General features: G+C 52.3%; 1 protein-coding gene across 1 annotated transcript in view; it reads left to right on the top strand.

Annotated features, from left to right (window-relative positions):
• Positions 1–20,286, top strand: part of IKZF4 (IKAROS family zinc finger 4) — a 57,271-nt gene that overhangs the window by 5,804 nt on the left and 31,181 nt on the right. Inside the window, exons 2-3 of the mRNA XM_059871817.1 lie at positions 6,708–6,833; positions 15,530–15,628. Of these exons, the coding sequence (XP_059727800.1) occupies positions 6,708–6,833; positions 15,530–15,628 (225 nt within the window). The remainder of the gene's footprint in view (positions 1–6,707; positions 6,834–15,529; positions 15,629–20,286) is intronic.

Genomic DNA, 20,286 nt, shown 5'->3' with positions numbered 1-20,286 from the left:
ATTCCAACCCCACAGAAATCTGGGATCCCACAGAAATCTGGGATCCCACAGAAATCTGGGCTGTCCCTCCTCCCTCCCCACATTCCCACTCCTCCTCCTCCCCTCCCTCTGCCATTCCCAGCCCCATTCCCGGCTCCATTCCCAGTTCCTGTTTTTTGGGAATGCCCCATTTCCCATTCCAACCCCACTAAAACTCTGGGATCCCCCTAAAATCTGGGATCCCCCAGAAATCTGGGATCCCTCCCTCCTCCCTCCTCCCTCCCCACATTCCCACATTCCAGTCCCTCTCCCTCCTCCCCTCCCATTCCCAGCCCCATTCCCGGTTCCATTCCCAGTTCCTGCCTTTTGGGAATGCCCCATTCCCCATTTCCCATCCCAACCCCCCTAAAACTCTGGGATCCCAGTAAAATCCTGGGATCCCACAGAAATCCGGGATCCCATGCCTGCCCCGAGCCATTCCCACATTCCCACATTCCAATCCCTCCTCCTCCCTTCCTCTCCCATTCCCGGAGCGATTCCCGGCTCCGTTCCCAGTTCCTGCCTTTTGGGAATGCCTCATTTCCCATTCCCACCCCACAGAAATCTGGGATCCCACAGAAATCTGGGCTGTCCCCTCCTCCCTCCCCACATTCCCACTCCTCCTCCTCCCCTCCCTCTGCCATTCCCAGCCCCATTCCCGGCTCCATTCCCAGTTCCCGGCTTTTGGGAATGCCCCATTTCCCATTCCAACCCCCCTAAAACTCTGGGATCCCCCTAAAATCTGGGATCCCCCAGAAATCTGGGATCCCTCCCTCCTCCCTCCCCACATTCCCACATTCCCACATTCCAGTCCCTCTCCCTCCTCCCCTCCCATTCCCAGCCCCATTCCCGGCTCCATTCCCAGTTCCTGCCTTTTGGGAATGCTCCATTCCCCATTTCCCATCCCAACCCCCCTAAAACTCTGGGATCCCACAGAAATCTGGGATTTCACAGAAATCCTGGGATCCCACAGAAATCTGGGCTGTCCCTCCTCCCTCCCCACATTCCCACTCCTCCTCCTCCCCTCCTCTCCCATTCCCGGCTCCATTCCCAGTTCCCGGCTTTTGGGAATGCCCCATTTCCCATTTCCCATCCCAACCCCCCTAGAAAAAGATAAAACTTCTGGGATCCCCCTAAAATCTGGGATCCCACAGAAATCTGGGATCCCTCCCTCCTCCCTCCTCCCTCCCCACATTCCCACATTCCAGTCGCTCTCCCTCCTCCCCTCCCATTCCCAGCCCCATTCCCGGCTCCATTCCCAGTTCCTGCCTTTTGGGAATGCCCCATTCCCCATTTCCCATCCCAACCCCCCTAAAACTCTGGGATCCCACAGAAATCTGGGATATCCCAGTAAAATCCTGAGATCCCACAGAAATCCGGGATCCCACGCCTGCCCCGAGCCATTCCCACATTCCCACATTCCAATCCCTCCTCCTCCCTTCCTCTCCCATTCCCGGAGCGATTCCCGGCTCCGTTCCCAGTTCCTGCCTTTTGGGAATGCCTCATTTCCCATTCCAACCCCACAGAAATCTGGGATCCCACAGAAATCTGGGATCCCACAGAAATCTGGGCTGTCCCTCCTCCCTCCCCACATTCCCACTCCTCCTCCTCCCCTCCCTCTGCCATTCCCAGCCCCATTCCCGGCTCCATTCCCAGTTCCTGTTTTTTGGGAATGCCCCATTTCCCATTCCAACCCCACTAAAACTCTGGGATCCCCCTAAAATCTGGGATCCCCCAGAAATCTGGGATCCCTCCCTCCTCCCTCCTCCCTCCCCACATTCCCACATTCCAGTCCCTCTCCCTCCTCCCCTCCCATTCCCAGCCCCATTCCCGGTTCCATTCCCAGTTCCTGCCTTTTGGGAATGCCCCATTCCCCATTTCCCATCCCAACCCCCCTAAAACTCTGGGATCCCAGTAAAATCCTGGGATCCCACAGAAATCCGGGATCCCATGCCTGCCCCGAGCCATTCCCACATTCCCACATTCCAATCCCTCCTCCTCCCTTCCTCTCCCATTCCCGGAGCGATTCCCGGCTCCGTTCCCAGTTCCTGCCTTTTGGGAATGCCTCATTTCCCATTCCCACCCCACAGAAATCTGGGATCCCACAGAAATCTGGGCTGTCCCTCCTCCCTCCCCACATTCCCACTCCTCCTCCTCCCCTCCCTCTGCCATTCCCAGCCCCATTCCCGGCTCCATTCCCAGTTCCCCGGCTTTTGGGAATGCCCCATTTCCCATTCCAACCCCCCTAAAACTCTGGGATCCCCCTAAAATCTGGGATCCCCCAGAAATCTGGGATCCCTCCCTCCTCCCTCCCCACATTCCCACATTCCCACATTCCAGTCCCTCTCCCTCCTCCCCTCCCATTCCCAGCCCCATTCCCGGCTCCATTCCCAGTTCCTGCCTTTTGGGAATGCTCCATTCCCCATTTCCCATCCCAACCCCCCTAAAACTCTGGGATCCCACAGAAATCTGGGATTTCACAGAAATCCTGGGATCCCACAGAAATCTGGGCTGTCCCTCCTCCCTCCCCACATTCCCACTCCTCCTCCTCCCCTCCTCTCCCATTCCCGGCTCCATTCCCAGTTCCCGGCTTTTGGGAATGCCCCATTTCCCATTTCCCATCCCAACCCCCCTAAAACTCTGGGATCCCCCTAAAATCTGGGATCCCACAGAAATCTGGGATCCCTCCCTCCTCCCTCCTCCCTCCCCACATTCCCACATTCCAGTCGCTCTCCCTCCTCCCCTCCCATTCCCAGCCCCATTCCCGGCTCCATTCCCAGTTCCTGCCTTTTGGGAATGCCCCATTCCCCATTTCCCATCCCAACCCCCCTAAAACTCTGGGATCCCACAGAAATCTGGGATATCCCAGTAAAATCCTGAGATCCCACAGAAATCCGGGATCCCACGCCTGCCCCGAGCCATTCCCACATTCCCACATTCCAATCCCTCCTCCTCCCTTCCTCTCCCATTCCCGGAGCGATTCCCGGCTCCGTTCCCAGTTCCTGCCTTTTGGGAATGCCTCATTTCCCATTCCCACCCCACAGAAATCTGGGATCCCACAGAAATCTGGGATCCCACAGAAATCTGGGCTGTCCCTCCTCCCTCCCCACATTCCCACTCCTCCTCCTCCCCTCCCTCTGCCATTCCCGGCTCCATTCCCAGTTCCTGTTTTTTGGGAATGCCCCATTTCCCATTCCAACCCCACTAAAACTCTGGGATCCCCCTAAAATCTGGGATCCCCCAGAAATCTGGGATCCCTCCCTCCTCCCTCCTCCCTCCCCACATTCCCACATTCCAGTCGCTCTCCCTCCTCCCCTCCCATTCCCAACCCCATTCCCGGCTCCATTCCCAGTTCCTGCCTTTTGGGAATGCCCCATTTCCCATCCCAACCCCCCTAAAACTCTGGGATCCCACAGAAATCTGGGATATCCCAGTAAAATCCTGGGATCCCACAGAAATCCGGGATCCCACGCCTGCCCCGAGCCATTCCCACATTCCCACATTCCAATCCCTCCTCCTCCCTTCCTCTCCCATTCCTGGTTCTGTTCCCAGTTCCTGCCTTTTGGGAATGCCTCATTTCCCATCCCCACCCCACAGAAATCTGGGATCCCCCAGAAATCTGGGATCCCTCCCTCCTCCCTCCCCACATTCCCACATTCCCACATTCCAGTCGCTCTCCCTCCTCCCCTCCCATTCCCAGCCCCATTCCCGGCTCCATTCCCAGTTCCTGCCTTTTGGGAATGCCCCATTCCCCATTTCCCATCCCAACCCCCCTAAAACTCTGGGATCCCAGTAAAATCCTGGGATCCCACAGAAATCCGGGATCCCACGCCTGCCCCGAGCCATTCCCACATTCCCACATTCCAATCCCTCCTCCTCCCTTCCTCTCCCATTCCCGGAGCGATTCCCGGCTCCGTTCCCAGTTCCTGCCTTTTGGGAATGCCTCATTTCCCATTCCAACCCCTCAGAAATCTGGGATCCCACAGAAATCTGGGATCCCACAGAAATCTGGGCTGTCCCTCCTCCCTCCCCACATTCCCACTCCTCCTCCTCCCCTCCTCTCCCATTCCCGGCTCCATTCCCAGTTCCCGGCTTTTGGGAATGCCCCATTTCCCATCCCAACCCCACTAAAACTCTGGGATCCCCCTAAAATCTGGGATCCCCCAGAAATCTGGGATCCCTCCCTCCTCCCTCCTCCCTCCCCACATTCCCACATTCCAGTCCCTCTCCCTCCTCCCCTCCCATTCCCAGCCCCATTCCCGGCTCCATTCCCAGTTCCTGCCTTTTGGGAATGCCCCATTCCCCATTTCCCATCCCAACCCCCCTAAAACTCGGGGATCCCACAGAAATCTGGGATTTCACAGAAATCCTGGGATCCCACAGAAATCCGGGATCCCACGCCTGCCCCGAGCCATTCCCACATTCCCACATTCCAATCCCTCCTCCTCCCTTCCTCTCCCATTCCCGGAGCGATTCCCGGCTCCGTTCCCAGTTCCTGCCTTTTGGGAATGCCTCATTTCCCATTCCAACCCCTCAGAAATCTGGGATCCCACAGAAATCTGGGCTGTCCCTCCTCCCTCCCCACATTCCCACTCCTCCTCCTCCCCTCCCTCTGCCATTCCCAGCCCCATTCCCGGCTCCATTCCCAGTTCCTGCCTTTTGGGAATGCCCCATTCCCCCATTTCCCATTCCAACCCCACTAAAACTCTGGGATCCCCCTAAAATCTGGGATCCCCCAGAAATCTGGGATCCCTCCCTCCTCCCTCCTCCCTCCCCACATTCCCACATTCCAGCCCATCTCCCTCCTCCCCTCCCATTCCCAGCCCCATTCCCGGCTCCATTCCCAGTTCCTGCCTTTTGGGAATGCCCCATTCCCCATTTCCCATCCCAACCCCCCTAAAACTCTGGGATCCCAGTAAAATCCTGGGATCCCACAGAAATCCGGGATCCCACGCCTGCCCCGAGCCATTCCCACATTCCCACATTCCAATCCCTCCTCCTCCCTTCCTCTCCCATTCCCGGAGCGATTCCCGGCTCCGTTCCCAGTTCCTGCCTTTTGGGAATGCCTCATTTCCCATTCCAACCCCTCAGAAATCTGGGATCCCACAGAAATCTGGGATCCCACAGAAATCTGGGCTGTCCCTCCTCCCTCCCCACATTCCCACTCCTCCTCCTCCCCTCCTCTCCCATTCCCGGCTCCATTCCCAGTTCCCGGCTTTTGGGAATGCCCCATTTCCCATCCCAACCCCACTAAAACTCTGGGATCCCCCTAAAATCTGGGATCCCCCAGAAATCTGGGATCCCTCCCTCCTCCCTCCTCCCTCCCCACATTCCCACATTCCAGTCCCTCTCCCTCCTCCCCTCCCATTCCCAGCCCCATTCCCGGCTCCATTCCCAGTTCCTGCCTTTTGGGAATGCCCCATTCCCCATTTCCCATCCCAACCCCCCTAAAACTCGGGGATCCCACAGAAATCTGGGATTTCACAGAAATCCTGGGATCCCACAGAAATCCGGGATCCCACGCCTGCCCCGAGCCATTCCCACATTCCCACATTCCAATCCCTCCTCCTCCCTTCCTCTCCCATTCCCGGAGCGATTCCCGGCTCCGTTCCCAGTTCCTGCCTTTTGGGAATGCCTCATTTCCCATTCCAACCCCTCAGAAATCTGGGATCCCACAGAAATCCGGGATCCCACAGAAATCTGGGCTGTCCCTCCTCCCTCCCCACATTCCCACTCCTCCTCCTCCCCTCCTCTCCCATTCCCGGCCCCATTCCCAGTTCCTGCCTTTTGGGAATGCCCCATTTCCCATCCCAACCCCCCTAAAACTCTGGGATCCCACAGAAATCTGGGATTTCACAGAAATCCTGGGATCCCACAGAAATCCGGGATCCCACGCCTGCCCCGAGCCATTCCCACATTCCCACATTCCAATCCCTCCTCCTCCCTTCCTCTCCCATTCCCGGAGCGATTCCCGGCTCCGTTCCCAGTTCCTGCCTTTTGGGAATGCCTCATTTCCCATTCCAACCCCACAGAAATCTGGGATCCCACAGAAATCTGGGATCCCACAGAAATCTGGGCTGTCCCTCCTCCCTCCCCACATTCCCACTCCTCCTCCTCCCCTCCCTCTGCCATTCCCGGCTCCATTCCCAGTTCCCGGCTTTTGGGAATGCCCCATTTCCCATTCCAACCCCACTAAAACTCTGGGATCCCCCTAAAATCTGGGATCCCCCAGAAATCTGGGATCCCTCCCTCCTCCCTCCCCACATTCCCACATTCCCACATTCCAGTCCCTCTCCCTCCTCCCCTCCCATTCCCAACCCCATCCCCAGCTCCATTCCCAGTTCCTGCCTTTTGGGAATGCCCCATTCCCCATCCCAACCCCCCTAAAACTCTGGGATCCCAGTAAAATCCTGGGATCCCACAGAAATCCGGGATCCCACGCCTGCCCCGAGCCATTCCCACATTCCCACATTCCAATCCCTCCTCCTCCCTTCCTCTCCCATTCCCGGAGCGATTCCCGGCTCCGTTCCCAGTTCCTGCCTTTTGGGAATGCCTCATTTCCCATTCCAACCCCACAGAAATCTGGGATCCCACAGAAATCTGGGCTGTCCCTCCTCCCTCCCCACATTCCCACTCCTCCTCCTCCCCTCCCTCTGCCATTCCTGAGCTGGATTTTCCCTGGATTCCAGGAATCTGCTCTTCCTGGAAGGTGAGCGGCTGCGTGCGCCCGGCCAGCGCCGCCCTGCGCCCCGCGGGGATCCCGCGCTGCTTCCCGGGAATCCCGATCCAGGGATCCGCGGGATTCCTCCCGCAAGGTACGACCCCAAAACCCCCCTCCCCAAATATCCACCCTCCCCCCTCCCAACCGACCCAACTCCGGGAAAAAGGGATTTCAGGAATTCCCGGCTGGAATGAGGGAGGAGGGAAAAGCGGGAGAGCTTTTGGCCACTCCCCGGGGTGGGATTTAGGGATTTAGGGATTTGGGAGGAGCCGGAGATTCCCGGAGCGCCTCCGGGATTTGGGGATTTGGGGCTGCTGGAATTGTCGGGCTCGGGAGTGGAGCGAGCTGAGAGCGGGATGAGGCTGCAGGAGATTCCTAAAGGTCGGTCCCAGGGATTTTTGGGATTTTTGGGATTTGGGATTTGCCCCTGGACAGTCAGAAATGGAATTCAGGGATCCTGGAATTTCCCTTTTCCATGGGAAAAAGCTCTTGGGGTCGGCTCAGAGCCGGGTGGGATCGGGGTGAGGCTCTGGGAGATTCCTAAAGGTCGGTCCTGGGGATTTTTTTAGGATTTTTGGGATTTTTGGGATATTTGGGATTTGGGATTTGCCCCTGGACAGCCAGAGATGGAATTTAGTGATCTTGGAATTTCCCTTTTCCATGGGAAAAAGCCCTTGGGGTCAGCTCAGAGCCGGGTGGGATCGGGGTGAGGCTCTGGGAGATTCCTAAAGGTCGGTCCCAGGGATTTTTGGGGTTTTTGGGATATTTGGGATTTGGGATTTGCCCCTGGATAGCCAGAAATGGAAATTAGGGATCCTGGAATTTCCCTTTTCCATGGGAAGAAGCCCTTGGGGTCGGCTCAGAGCCGGGTGGGATCGGGGTGAGGCTCTGGGATCATCCCAAAGATTGACCCAGGGATTTTGGGGATTTTTGGGATTTGGGATTTGCCCCTGGACAGCCAGAAATGGAATTCAGGGATCCTGGAATTTCCCTTTTCCATGGGAAAAAGCCCTTGGGGTCGGCTCAGAGCTGGGTGGGATCGGGGTGAGGCTCGGGGAGATTCCTAAAGGTCGGTCCCAGGGATTTTTGGGATTTTTGGGATTTTTGGGATTTTTGGGATTTTTGGGATTTGGGATTTGCCCCTGGAGAGCCAGAAATGGAAATTAGGGATCCTGGAATTTCCCTTTTCCATGGGAAAAAGCTCTTGGGGTCAGCTCAGAGCCGGGTGGGATCGGGGTGAGGCTTTGGGATCATCCTAAAGATTGACCCAGGGATTTTGGGGATTTTTGGGATTTGGGATTTGCCCCTGGACAGTCAGAGATGGGATTTAGGGATCCTGGGATGGGATTTGGGGATCCTGGAATTCCCCTTTTCCATGGGAAAGATCCCTTGGGGTCAGATCTGATCCAGGTGGGGTCGGTGTGAGGCTCTGGGATCATCCCAAGGCTCTCTCTGCTCCCATTCCCAGGGATTTGGGATTTTTGGGATTTGGGGATTTTTGGGATTTTGGGGATTTTTGGGATTTTGGGATTTGCCCCTGGAACAGCTCTGGAGGGGATTTAGGAACTCTGGAATTCCCTGTCCTGGGTGGGAAATTCCCACAGAGTCGGGTGGGGTCGGGAGGAGGCTCTGGGATCATCCCAAGGGTTGGTCCCAGGGATTTGGGGGATTTTGGGGATTTTTGGGATTTTGGGGATTTGGGATTTGCCCCTGGAATGGTCAGAGATGGGATTTGGGGTCCTGGGATGGGATTTGGGGTCCTAGGGTGGATTTGGGGTCCTGGGATGGATTTGGGGGATCCTGGGATGGGATTTGGGATCCTGGGGTGGGATTTGGGGTCCTGGGATGGATTTGGGGTCCTGGGATGGGATTTGGGGGATCCTGGGATGGATTTGGGGTCCTGTGATGGGATTTGGGATCCTGGGATGGGATTTGGGGGATCCTGGGATGGGATTTGGGATCCTAGGATGGGATTTGGGGGTCCTGGGATGGATTTGGGATCCTGGGATGGATTTGGGGGATCCTGGGATGGATTTGGGGTCCTGGGATGGGATTTGGGGATCATGAGATGGATTTGGGGTCCTGGGATGGATTTGGGGGATCCTGGGATGGATTTGGGGGATCCTGGGATGGGATTTGGGGTCCTGGGATGGGATTTGGGGGATCCTGGGATGGGATTTGGGATCATGAGATGGATTTGGGGATCCTGGGATGGGATTTGGGATCCTGGGATGAGATTTGGGGTCCTGGGATGGATTTGGGGGTCCTGGGGTGGATTTGGGATCCTGGGATGGGATTTGGGGATCCTGGGGTGGGATTTGGGGGTCCTGGGATGGATTTGGGGGGTCCTGGGATGGATTTGGGGGATCCTGGGATGGATTTGGGGGATCCTGGGATGGATTTGGGGGATCCTGGGATGGGATTTGGGGGATCCTGGGATGGGATTTGGGGATCCTGGGATGGATTTGGGATCCTGGGATGGGATTTGGGGTCCTGGGATGGATTTCGGGTCCCGGGGTGGATTTGGGGTCCTGGGATGGATTTGGGGATCCTGGGATGGATCTGGGAGTCCTGGGATGGGATTTGGGGTCCTGGGGTGGGATTTGGGGATCCTGGGATGTGATTTGGGATCCTGGGATGGGATTTGGGAATCCTGGGATGGATTTGGGGGTCCTGGGATGGATTTGGGGGATCCTGGGATGGGATTTGGGGGTCCTGGGATGGATTTGGGGGATCCTGGGATGGATTTGGGGGGTCCTGGGATGGATTTGGGGAACCTGGGGTAGATTTGGGATCCTGGGATGGGATTTGGGGGTCCTGGGATGGGATTTGCGATCCTGGGATGGATTTGGGGGATCCTGGGATGGGATTTGGGATCCTAGGATGGGATTTGGGGGTCCTGGGATGGATTTGGGATCCTGGGATGGGATTTGGGGGATCCTGGGATGGGATTTGGGGGTCCTGGGATGGGATTTGGGATCCTGGGATGGATTTGGGGGATCCTGGGATGGGATTTGGGGATCCTGGGGTGGGATTTGGGATCCTGGGATGGGATTTGGGCATCCTGGGATGGATTTGGGGATCCTGGGATGGGATTTGGGATCCTGGGATGGATTTGGGATCCTGGGATGGGATTTGGGAATCCTGGGATGGATTTGGGGGATCCTGGAATGGATTTGGGGGTCCTGGGATGGGATTTGGGGATCCTGGGATGGGATTTGGGAATCCTGGGATGGGATTTGGGGATCCTGGGATGGGATTTGGGGGTCCTGGGGTGGATTTGGGATCCTGGGGTGGATTCGGGGTCCTGGAATTTCCTTTTTTTTATGGGAAAAAGCCCTTGGGGTCAGATCTGATCCAGGTGGGGTCGGGATGAGGCTCTGGGATCATCCCAAGGGATTTTGGGGATTTTTGGGATTTTTGGGGATTTGGGATTTGCCCCTGGATCAGCTCCAGAGAAAAATTGGGGAATTTGGGGAATTTGGGGATTCCCTGTCCAGGGATAGAGGAGTCAGATCCAGCTCCAGGGGGAAATTTGGGAATTCTGGAGAGAAAAATTTGGGAATTTTGGAGGGGGGTTTGAGGATCCTGGAGAGGAAAAATTTGGGAATTCTGGAGGGGAATTTAGGGATCCTGGAGAGGGATTTGGGGATCATGGAGAGGAAAAATTTGGGAATTTTGGAGAGGGGATTTGGGGGTCCTGGAGAGGGAAATTTGGGAATTCTGGAGAGGAAAATTTTGGGAATTCTGGAGGGGGATTTAGGGATCGTGGAGAGGAAAAATTTGGGAATTTTGGAAGGAGATTTGGGGATATTTTGGGATAATTCTGGGGGGGAATTTGGGGGTCCTGGAGAGGAAAAATTAGGGAATTCTGGAGGGGGATTTGGGGATATTTAGGGATAATTCCAGAGGGGGATTTGGGGATAATGGAGAGGAGAGATTTGGGAATTCTGGAGGAGGATTTGGGGATATTTTGGGATCATTCTGGGAGGGAATTTGGGGATATTTTGGGATAATTCTGGAGGGGAATTTGGGGGTCCTGGAGAGGAAAAATTTGGGAATTCTGGAGGGGGATTTGGGGATATTTTGGGATAATTCTGGAGGGGGATTTAGGGATAATTCTGGGAGGGAATTTGGGGATATTTAGGGATAACTCTGGAGGGGGATTTGGGGATATTTAGGGATAATTCTGGAGGGGAATTGGGGATATTTTGGGATAATTCTGGAGGGGGATTTGGGGATAATGGAGAGGAGAGATTTGGGAATTCTGGAGGGGGATTTGGGGGTCCTGGAGAGGGAAAATTTGGGAATTCTGGAGGGGATTTGGGGCTATTTTGGGATAATTCTGGAGGGAGATTTAGGGATAATTCTGGGAGGGAATTTGGGGATATTTTGGGGTAATTCTGGAGGGGAATTTGGGGGTCCTGGAGAGGAAGAATTTGGGAATTCTGGAGGGGGATTTGGGGCTATTTTGGGATAATTCTGGGAGGGAATTTGGGGGTCCTGGAGAGGAAAAATTAGGAAATTCTGGAGGAAATTTGGGGATATTTTGGGATAATTCTGGAGGGAGATTTAGGGATAATTCTGGGAGGGAATTTGGGGATATTTAGGGATAATTCTGAAGGGGAATTTGGGGATATTTTGGGATAATTTTGGAGGGGGATTTGGGGATATTTTGGGATAATTCTGGAGGGGAATTTGGGGATATTTAGGGATAATTCTGAAGGGGAATAAGGGGATATTTAGGGATAATTCTGGGAGGGAATTTGGGGATATTTAGGGATAATTCTGAAGGGGAATAAGGGGATATTTAGGGATAATTCTAGGGGGGAATTTGGGGATATTTAGGGATAATTCTGGAGGGGAATTTGGGGATATTTAGGAATCATTCTGGAGGGAATTTGGGGATATTTTGGGATCATTCCTGAGGGGAAATTGGGGATCTCACTTCGGGAATTTGGCAATTCCTGAATTCCCAAACCAGCAAAACCCCAGCCCTAAATCCTCCCAGTTTTGTCCCGGGATTGTCCCCTGGAATATCCGGAATTTCCAGGCCCCCTCCCCCAGCTCCCCCGGGATCAACATTCCCAACATTCCCCAGGAGTGGGAACGGCTCCTCCCGGCCTTTCCCAGGCTTTTCCCGGGAATTTGGGAATTTTCCAACCCCTCCCCTCCCCCTCCCCGCCAGAGTTTGGGAATGTTTGGGAAACTCCCAGGGAGATTTTCTCCCCCGGCCAAAAATTCCAGCTGGGCCGGAAAAGTTTGGAAATCTCATTCCCAGCTGCTGCTGCTGCTGCTCGGGGGGAATTTTCCATCCCGAAATTCCGAATGTTCCCACGGCAGGAGGGGCCGGGGGGAGGGGCGGGGGGAGGGGATTTGGGATGGGGATTTGGGATCGGGGGAGGGGATTTGGGATGGGGATTTGGGATTGGGATGGGGATTTGGGATGGGGGGAGGGGATTTGGGATCAGGATTTGGGATGGGGATTTGGGATGGGGATTTGGGATGGGGATTTGGGATCGGGATTTGGGATCGGGGGAGGGGATTTGGGATCGGGGGAGGGGATTTGGGATGGGGATTTGGGATGGGGATTTGGGATGGGGATTTGGGATCGGGATTTGGGATCGGGGGAGGGGATTTGGGATGGGGATTTGGGATCGGGGGAGGGGATTTGGGATCGGGATTTGGGATGGGGATTTGGGATCGGGGGAGGGGATTTGGGATGGGGATTTGGGATGGGGATTTGGGATCGGGATTTGGGATCGGGGGGAGGGGATTTGGGATTGGGAGGAGAAAATTTGGGATCGGGATTTGGGATGGGGATTTGGGATCGGGGGAGGGGATTTGGGATCGGGATTTGGGATTGGGAGGAGGGGATTTGGGATCAGGATTTGGGATTGGGATGGGGATTTGGGATCAGGATTTGGGATCGGGAGGAGGGGATTTGGGATCGGGATTTGGGATCGGGAGGAGGGGATTTGGGATCGGGATTTGGGATCGGGGGGAGGGGATTTGGGATCGGGATTTGGGATCGGGGGGAGGGGATTTGGGATGGGGGGAGGGGATTTGGGATTCGGGGGGATTTGGGATCAGAATTTGGGATCGGGGAGGGGATTTGGGATCGGGATTTGGAATTGGGAGGAGAAAATTTGGGATCGGGATTTGGGATCGGGATTTGGGATCGGGGGAGGGGATTTGGGATCAGGATTTGGGATCGGGGAGAGGGGATTTGGGATTCGGGAGGATTTGGGATCAGACTTTGGGATTGGGGGGAGGGGATTTGGGATTGGGGGAATTGGGGATGGGGGAGGAAATTTGGGATGGGGGAGGGAATTGAGATCAGAATTTGGGATTGGGGGAAATTTGGGATCAGAATTTGGGATTGGGGGGATTTGGGATTTGGGATCAGAATTTGGGATTGGGAGGAGGAAATTTGGGATTGAGGGAATTTGGGATGGGGGAGGGAATCTGGGATCAGAATTTTGGCTGAGGAGAGGAATTTGGGATTGGGGGAATTTGGGATGAGAATTTAGGATGGGGGAATTTGGGATTGGGGGAAATTTGGGATCAGAGTTTGGGATTGGGGGGATTTGGGATTGGGATTTGGGATCTGGGGGAGGGGATTGGGGTGGGGAGGGAATTTAGGATGGGGGGATTTGGGATCAGAATTTGGGATCGGGGGAATTTTGGGATGGGGGAGGGAATTTGGGATTGGGGGAGGAAATTTGGGATCAGGAGAGGAATTTGGGTTTGGGGGGGAGGGAATTTGGGATCAAGGACAAATTTGGGATGGGGGGATTTGGGATCAGAATTTGGGTTTGGGGGAGGGGATTTGGGATTGGGGGAATTTGGAATCAGGGGAAATTTGGGATGGGGGATTTGGGGTGGGGGAGGGAATTTGGGATTGGGGAAAGCAAATTTGGGATCAGAATTTGGGTTGGGGAAAATTTGGGATGGGGTTGGGGAAATTTGGGATTGGGGGAATTTTGGGATCAGAATTTGGGGTGGAGGAGGAAATTTGGGGTTGGGGGAATTTGGGATTGGGGGGATTTAGGATTGGGGGGAGGAAATTTGGGATCAGAATTTGGGATTGGGGCAAATTTGGGATGGGGGGATTTGGGATCAGAATTTGGGATTGGGGGGAGGAAATTTGGGATCAGGGGAAATTGGGATGGGGGAAGGAATTTGGGATGGGGAGGGATTTGGGATCAGAATTTGGGATTGGGGGGACGAAATTTGGGATCAGGGGGAATTTTGGGATGGGGGAGGGAATTTGGGATGGGGGAAAATGTAGGATTTGGGAAAGGAAATTTGGGGTTGGGACGGGGGGGTGGAGATTTGGGATGGGGGAGGAAATTTGGGAATTCCAGATCCTGGGAAAGAGGAACCCCTAGAGCAGGGGAGGGATCTGGGGAATTGGGATCCCTTTGGATCCCTGGGATTGGGAATGGGAACAAATCCCAGATCCAGGGGGGGGAATGGGGGGGATTCCCAAATCCAAGAAATTGTGGGATCAGAAATGGGGGGAATTCCCAAATCCAGGGGGAGTTTGGGATCTGGGATTCCCCTCTGGACTTAAATACCAGTCCTTGATTGGGAATGGGGGGAATTCCCAAATCCAGGGGGATTTTGGGATCAGAAATGGGGAGAATTCCCAAATCCAGGGGGATTTTGGGGGGAATTCCCAAATCCAGGGGGATTTTGGGGGAATTCCCAAATCCAGGGGGATTTTGGGATTGGGAATGGGAACAAATCCCAGATCCAGGTGTGGGAATGGGGAGAATTCCCAAATCCAGGTGTAGGATTTTGGGGGGAATTCCCAAATCCAGGGGGATTTTGGGATCAGGAAAGGGGAGAATTCCCAAATCCAGGGAATTTTGGGATCAGGAAGGGGGAGAATTCCCAAATCCAGGTGTAGGACTTTGGGGAGAATTCCCAAATCCAGGGGGATTTTGGGATCAGGAATGGGGAGAATTCCCAAATCCAGGTGTAGGATTTTGGGGAGAATTCCCAAATCCAGGTGTAGGATTTTGGGGGGATCAGGAATGGGGAGAATTCCCAAATCCAGATGTAGGATTTTGGGGAGAATTCCCAAATCCAGGGGGATTTTGGGATCGGGAATGGGGAGAATTCCCAAATCCAGGTGTAGTATTTTGGGGAGAATTCCCAAATCCAGGTGTAGTATTTTGGGGAGAATTCCCAAATCCAGGGGATTTTGGGATCAGGAATGGGGAGAATTCCCAAATCCAGGTGTAGGATTTTGGGGAGAATTCCCAAATCCAGGGAATTTTGGGGTCAGGAATGGGGAGAATTCCCAAATCCAGGTGTAGGATTTTGGGGAGAATTCCCAAATCCGGGAGGATTTTAGGGGGATCAGGAATGGGGAGAATTCCCAAATCCAGGTGTAGGATTTTGGGGAGAATTCCCAAATCCAGGGGGATTTTGGGATTGGGAATGGGAACAAATCCCAGATCCAGGTGTGGGAATAGGGAGAATTCCCAAATCCAGGTGTAGGATTTTGGGGAGAATTCCCAAATCCAGGGGGATTTTGGGATCAGAAATGGGGGGAATTCCCAAATCCAGGTGTAGGATTTTGGGGGGATCAGGAATGGGGAGAATTCCCAAATCCAGGAGGATTTTGGGATCAGGAATGGGGAGAATTCCCAAATCCAGGGGATTTTGGGATCGGGAATGGGGGGATCCCAGCCCCAGCCCCTGCCCACCCCCAGCAGGGCTCAGGATGGGAATTCCCAGGCTCCATCCCAGTTTTTTTTCCCTGTTTTTCCCCAGGCCGTGGGGATTCCCCCCTGGAGCAGGAATTCCACTCGGCCGTGGGGGGAGGGGCGGCCCGGAGCCCCCCCAGCCCCCGCTCGTCCCCACGCTCCCCTGGTGAGTATCCCAGAATTCCCAAAATCCCCCCAAAATATCCCCAAAATATCCCCTAAATATCCCCAGAATATTCCCAAGATCTCCCCAAAATATTCACAGAATATTCCAAAAATATTCCCAGAATTTCCAGAATATTCCCCCAAATATTCCCTAAATATTCCCAAAAATATTCCCTAAATATTCCCAAAATATCCCCAGAATAATCTCAAAATATTCCCAGAATATTCCAAAAATATTCCCAGAATTTCCAGAATATTCCCAAGAATATTCCCTAAATATTCCTAAAATATCTCCTAAATATTCCCAGAATATTACAAAGGTATTCCCAGAATATTCCCAAAATAGTCCCAAAATATTCCCAAAAAATATTCACAAAATTTCCCCAAAATAGTCCCAGAAAATTCCCCAAATATTCCCAGAATATTCCAAAGATATCCCCAAAATATTCCCAGAATATCCTCAGAATATTCCCAAAAAATATTCCCAAAATTTCCCCAAAGTAGTCCCAGAAAATTCCCCAAAAATTCCCAGAATATTCCAAAGATATCCCCAAAATATTCCCAGAATATCCTCAGAATAGTCCCAAAAATATTCCCAAAATGTTCCCAAAATATCCCCAGAATATTCCAAAGATATTCCCAGAATATCCCCAGAATATCCCCAAAATTCCCAGAATATTCCCAAGAATATTTCCTAAATATTCCAAAAATATCCCCAAGATATCCCCAGAATATCTCAAAGATACTCCCAAAATATTCCCAGAATATTCCAAAAATATTCCCAAAATATCCCCAGAATATTCCCAAAAATATTCCCTAAATATTCCTAAAATGTCCCCAGAATAATCTCAAAATATTCCCAGAATATTCCAAAAATATTCCCAAAATATCCCCAGAATATTCCCAAAAATATTCCCTAAATATTCCCAAAATGTCCCCAGAATAATCTCAAAATATTCCCAGAATATTCCAAATATATTCCCAAAACATTCCCAGAATATTCCCAAAATATGTCCCAAATACTCCCAACATATCCCCAAAATATTCCCAGAATATTCTCAAAAATATTCCTAAAAACATTCCCAAACTTCCCAGAATATTCCCCAAAAATGTTCCCTAAATAGTCCCAAAATATCCCCAGAATATTCCAAATATATTCCCAAAATATCCCCAAAATAGTCACAGAATTCCCAAAATATTCCCAGAATATTCCAAATATATTCCCCAAAATTCCCAGAACATTCCCAAAAATATTCCCAAAATATCCCCCAAATGCTCCCAGAAAATTCCCAAAAATTCCCCCAAAAATTCAATCCCAAACTCCAGGATTGGGGTGGGATCCATCCCAAATTTTGGGGTTTCTGGAGCAGAAATCCCTGGAATTCTCTGGGAATTCTCTGGGAATTCTCTGGGAATTCTCTGGGAATTCTTTGGGAATTCTCTGGGAATTCTCTGGGAATGCTCTGGGAATTCTCTGGGAATTCTTTGGGAATTCTCTGGGAATGCTCTGGGAATTCTCTGGGAATTCTTTGGGAATTCTCTGGGAATTCTCTGGGAATTCTCTGGGAATTCTTTGGGAATGCTCTGGGAATTCTCTGGGAATGCTCTGGGAATTCTCTGAGAATTCTCTGGGAATTCTCTGGGAATTCTTTGGGAATTCTTTGGGAATTCTTTGGGAATTCTCTGGGAATTCTTTGGGAATGCTCTGGGAATTCTTTGGGAATTCTTTGGGAATTCTCTGGGAATTCTTTGGGAATTCTTTGGGAATTCTCTGGGAATTCTCTGGGAATTCTTTGGGAATTCTTTGGGAATTCTCTGGGAATTCTCTGGGAATGCTCTGGGAATTCTTTGGGAATGCTCTGGGAATTCTCTGGGAATTCTTTGGGAATTCTTTGGGAATTCTCTGGGAATTATCTGGGAATTCTCTGGGAATTCTTTGGGAATTCTCTGGGAATGCTCTGGGAATTCTCTGGGAATTCTCTGGGAATTCTCTGGGAATTCTCTGGGAATTATCTGGGAATTATCTGGGAATTCTTTGGGAATTCTTTGGGAGTTCTCTGGGAATTCTCTGGGAATTCTTTGGGAATGCTCTGGGAATTCTTTGGGAATTCTTTGGGAATTCTCTGGGAATTCTTTGGGAATTCTCTGGGAATTATTTGGGAATTCTTTGGGAATGCTCTGGGAATTCTTTGGGAATTCTTTGGGAATTCTCTGGGAATTCTCTGGGAATTCTCTGGGAATTCTTTGGGAATTCTTTGGGAATGCTCTGGGAATTCTCTGGGAATGCTCTGGGAATTCTTTGGGAATTCTTTGGGAATGCTCTGGGAATTCTCTGGGAATGCTCTGGGAATTCTTTGGGAATTCTTTGGGAATTATCTGGGAATTCTTTGGGAATTCTTTGGGAGTTCTCTGGGAATTCTCTGGGAATGCTCTGGGAATTCTTTGGGAATTCTTTGGGAATTCTCTGGGAATTCTTTGGGAATTCTTTGGGAGTTCTCTGGGAATGCTTTGGGAATTCTCTGGGAATTCTGTGGGAATTCTTTGGGAATGCTCTGGGAATTCTTTGGGAATTCTCTGGGAATTCTTTGGGAATGCTCTGGGAATTCTTTGGGATTTCTTTGGGAATTCTCTGGGAATTCTCTGGGAATGCTCTGGGAATGCTCTGGGAATTCTTTGGGAATTCTTTGGGAATTCTTTGGGAATGCTCTGGGAATTCTTTGGGAATTCTCTGGGAATTCTCTGGGAATTCTCTGGGAATTCTTTGGGAATGCTCTGGGAATTCTCTGGGAATTCTTTGGGAATTCTCTGGGAATGCTCTGGGAATTCTTTGGGAATTCTCTGGGAATTCTCTGGGAATTCTTTCCCAGCCCTTTTTTATTTCCCTGTGCTGGAGGAGCCCCAGGAGCTCTGAAATTTGAGACTGGAACCTCTGGAATGTGGGACAATCCCTCTGGAATGTGACCCCTCCCCAATTCCTGGGAATTCCCACATTCCAGAGGGGGGGAAAAATTCCCTAAAAACCGTGGGAAGGGTGGGGGAGGGGCAGGATCCCGGCCAGAATTCCAGGGAAAAGCTGCAGGGGAGGAATGGAGGCCCTGCCTCCCAACCCCCTCCCCTGCTTCCCTTCCCCCTCCCCTGGATTTTTTCCCATTTTCCCATCCCTGGAATTTTCCCTCTTATCCCATTCCCCTCTCCTGACCCCATTCCTTTGGGAATTCCACCCCATTTTCCCTCTCCCCATCCCATTTTTCCCCTCTCCCATCCCACTTTTTCCCCATTTTCCCCTCTCCTGATCCCATTTTTCCCCAATTTCCTCTCTCCCCATCCCATTTTCCCTCTTCCAGTCCTGGAATTTTCCCTCTTCCCATCCCATTTTCCCCATTTTTTCCCTCTCCTGGCCCCATTTCTCTGGGAATTCCATCCCATTCCCCCTTTCCCCACCCCATTTCTGCTCTCCTGACCCCATTTCCCCTCTCCCCATCCCATTTTCCTCTCTCCTGACCCCATTTCTCTGGGAATTCCATCCCAATTTCCCTCTCCCCATCCCATTTTCCCCATTTTTCCCTCTCCTGACCTCATTTCTCTGGGAATTCCATCCCATTTTCCCTCTCCTGACCCAATTTCTCTGGGAATTCCATCCCATTTTCCCTCTCCCATTCCCATTTTTCCCCATTTATCCTCTCTTCCCATCCCATTTTCCCTCTTCCCATCCCGGAATTTTCCCTCTTCCCATCCCATTTTCCCCCATTTCCCCTCTCCCCATTTCTTCTCTCCCATTTCCCCTCTCCTGACCCCATTCCTTTGGGAATTCCACCCCATTTTCCCTCTCCCCATCCCATTTTTCCCTCTCCCATCCCATTTTTTCCCCATTTTCCCCTCTCCCATTCCCATTTTTCCCCAGTTTCCTCTCTCCCCTTCCCATTTTCCCTCTTCCAGTCCTGGAATTTTCCCTCTTCCCATCCCATTTTCCCCATTTTTTCCCTCTCCTGACCCCATTTCTCTGGGAATTCCATCCCAGTCCCCCTCTCCCCACCCCATTTCTGCTCTCCTGACCCCATTCTCCCCTCTCCCCATCCCATTTTTCCCATTTCCCCTCTCCCCATCCCATTTTCCTCTCTCCTGAATCCATTTCTCTGGGAATTCCATCCCAATTTCCCTCTCCCCATCCCATTTTCCCCATTTTTCCCTCTCCTGACCCCATTTCTCTGGGAATTCCATCCCATTTTCCCTCTCCCATTCCCATTTTCCCCATTTATCTTCTCTTCCCATCCCATTTTCCCTCTTCCCATCCCGGAATCTTCCCTCTTCCCATCCCATTTTCCCCCATTTCCCCTCTCCCCATTTCTTCTCTCCCATTCCCCCTCTCCTGACCCCATTCCTTTGGGAATTCCACCCCATTTTCCCTCTCCCCATCCCATTTTTCCCTCTCCCATCCCAGTTTTTCCCCATTTTCCCCTCTCCTGATCCCATTTTTCCCCAATTTCCTCTCTCCCCATCCCATTTTCCCTCTTCCAGTCCTGGAATTTTCCCTCTTCCCATTCAATTTTCCCCATTTTTTCCCTCTCCTGACCCCATTTCTCTGGGAATTCCATCCCAATTTCCCTCTCCCATTCCCATTTTCCCCATTTTTCCCTCTCCTGACCCCATTTCTCTGGGAAT

The sequence above is a fragment of the Haemorhous mexicanus genome, chromosome 33, assembly GCF_027477595.1.
Source record: "Haemorhous mexicanus isolate bHaeMex1 chromosome 33, bHaeMex1.pri, whole genome shotgun sequence".
Taxonomy (NCBI): Eukaryota; Metazoa; Chordata; class Aves; order Passeriformes; family Fringillidae; genus Haemorhous; species Haemorhous mexicanus.
This window is presented reverse-complemented; position numbering and strand designations above follow the sequence as displayed.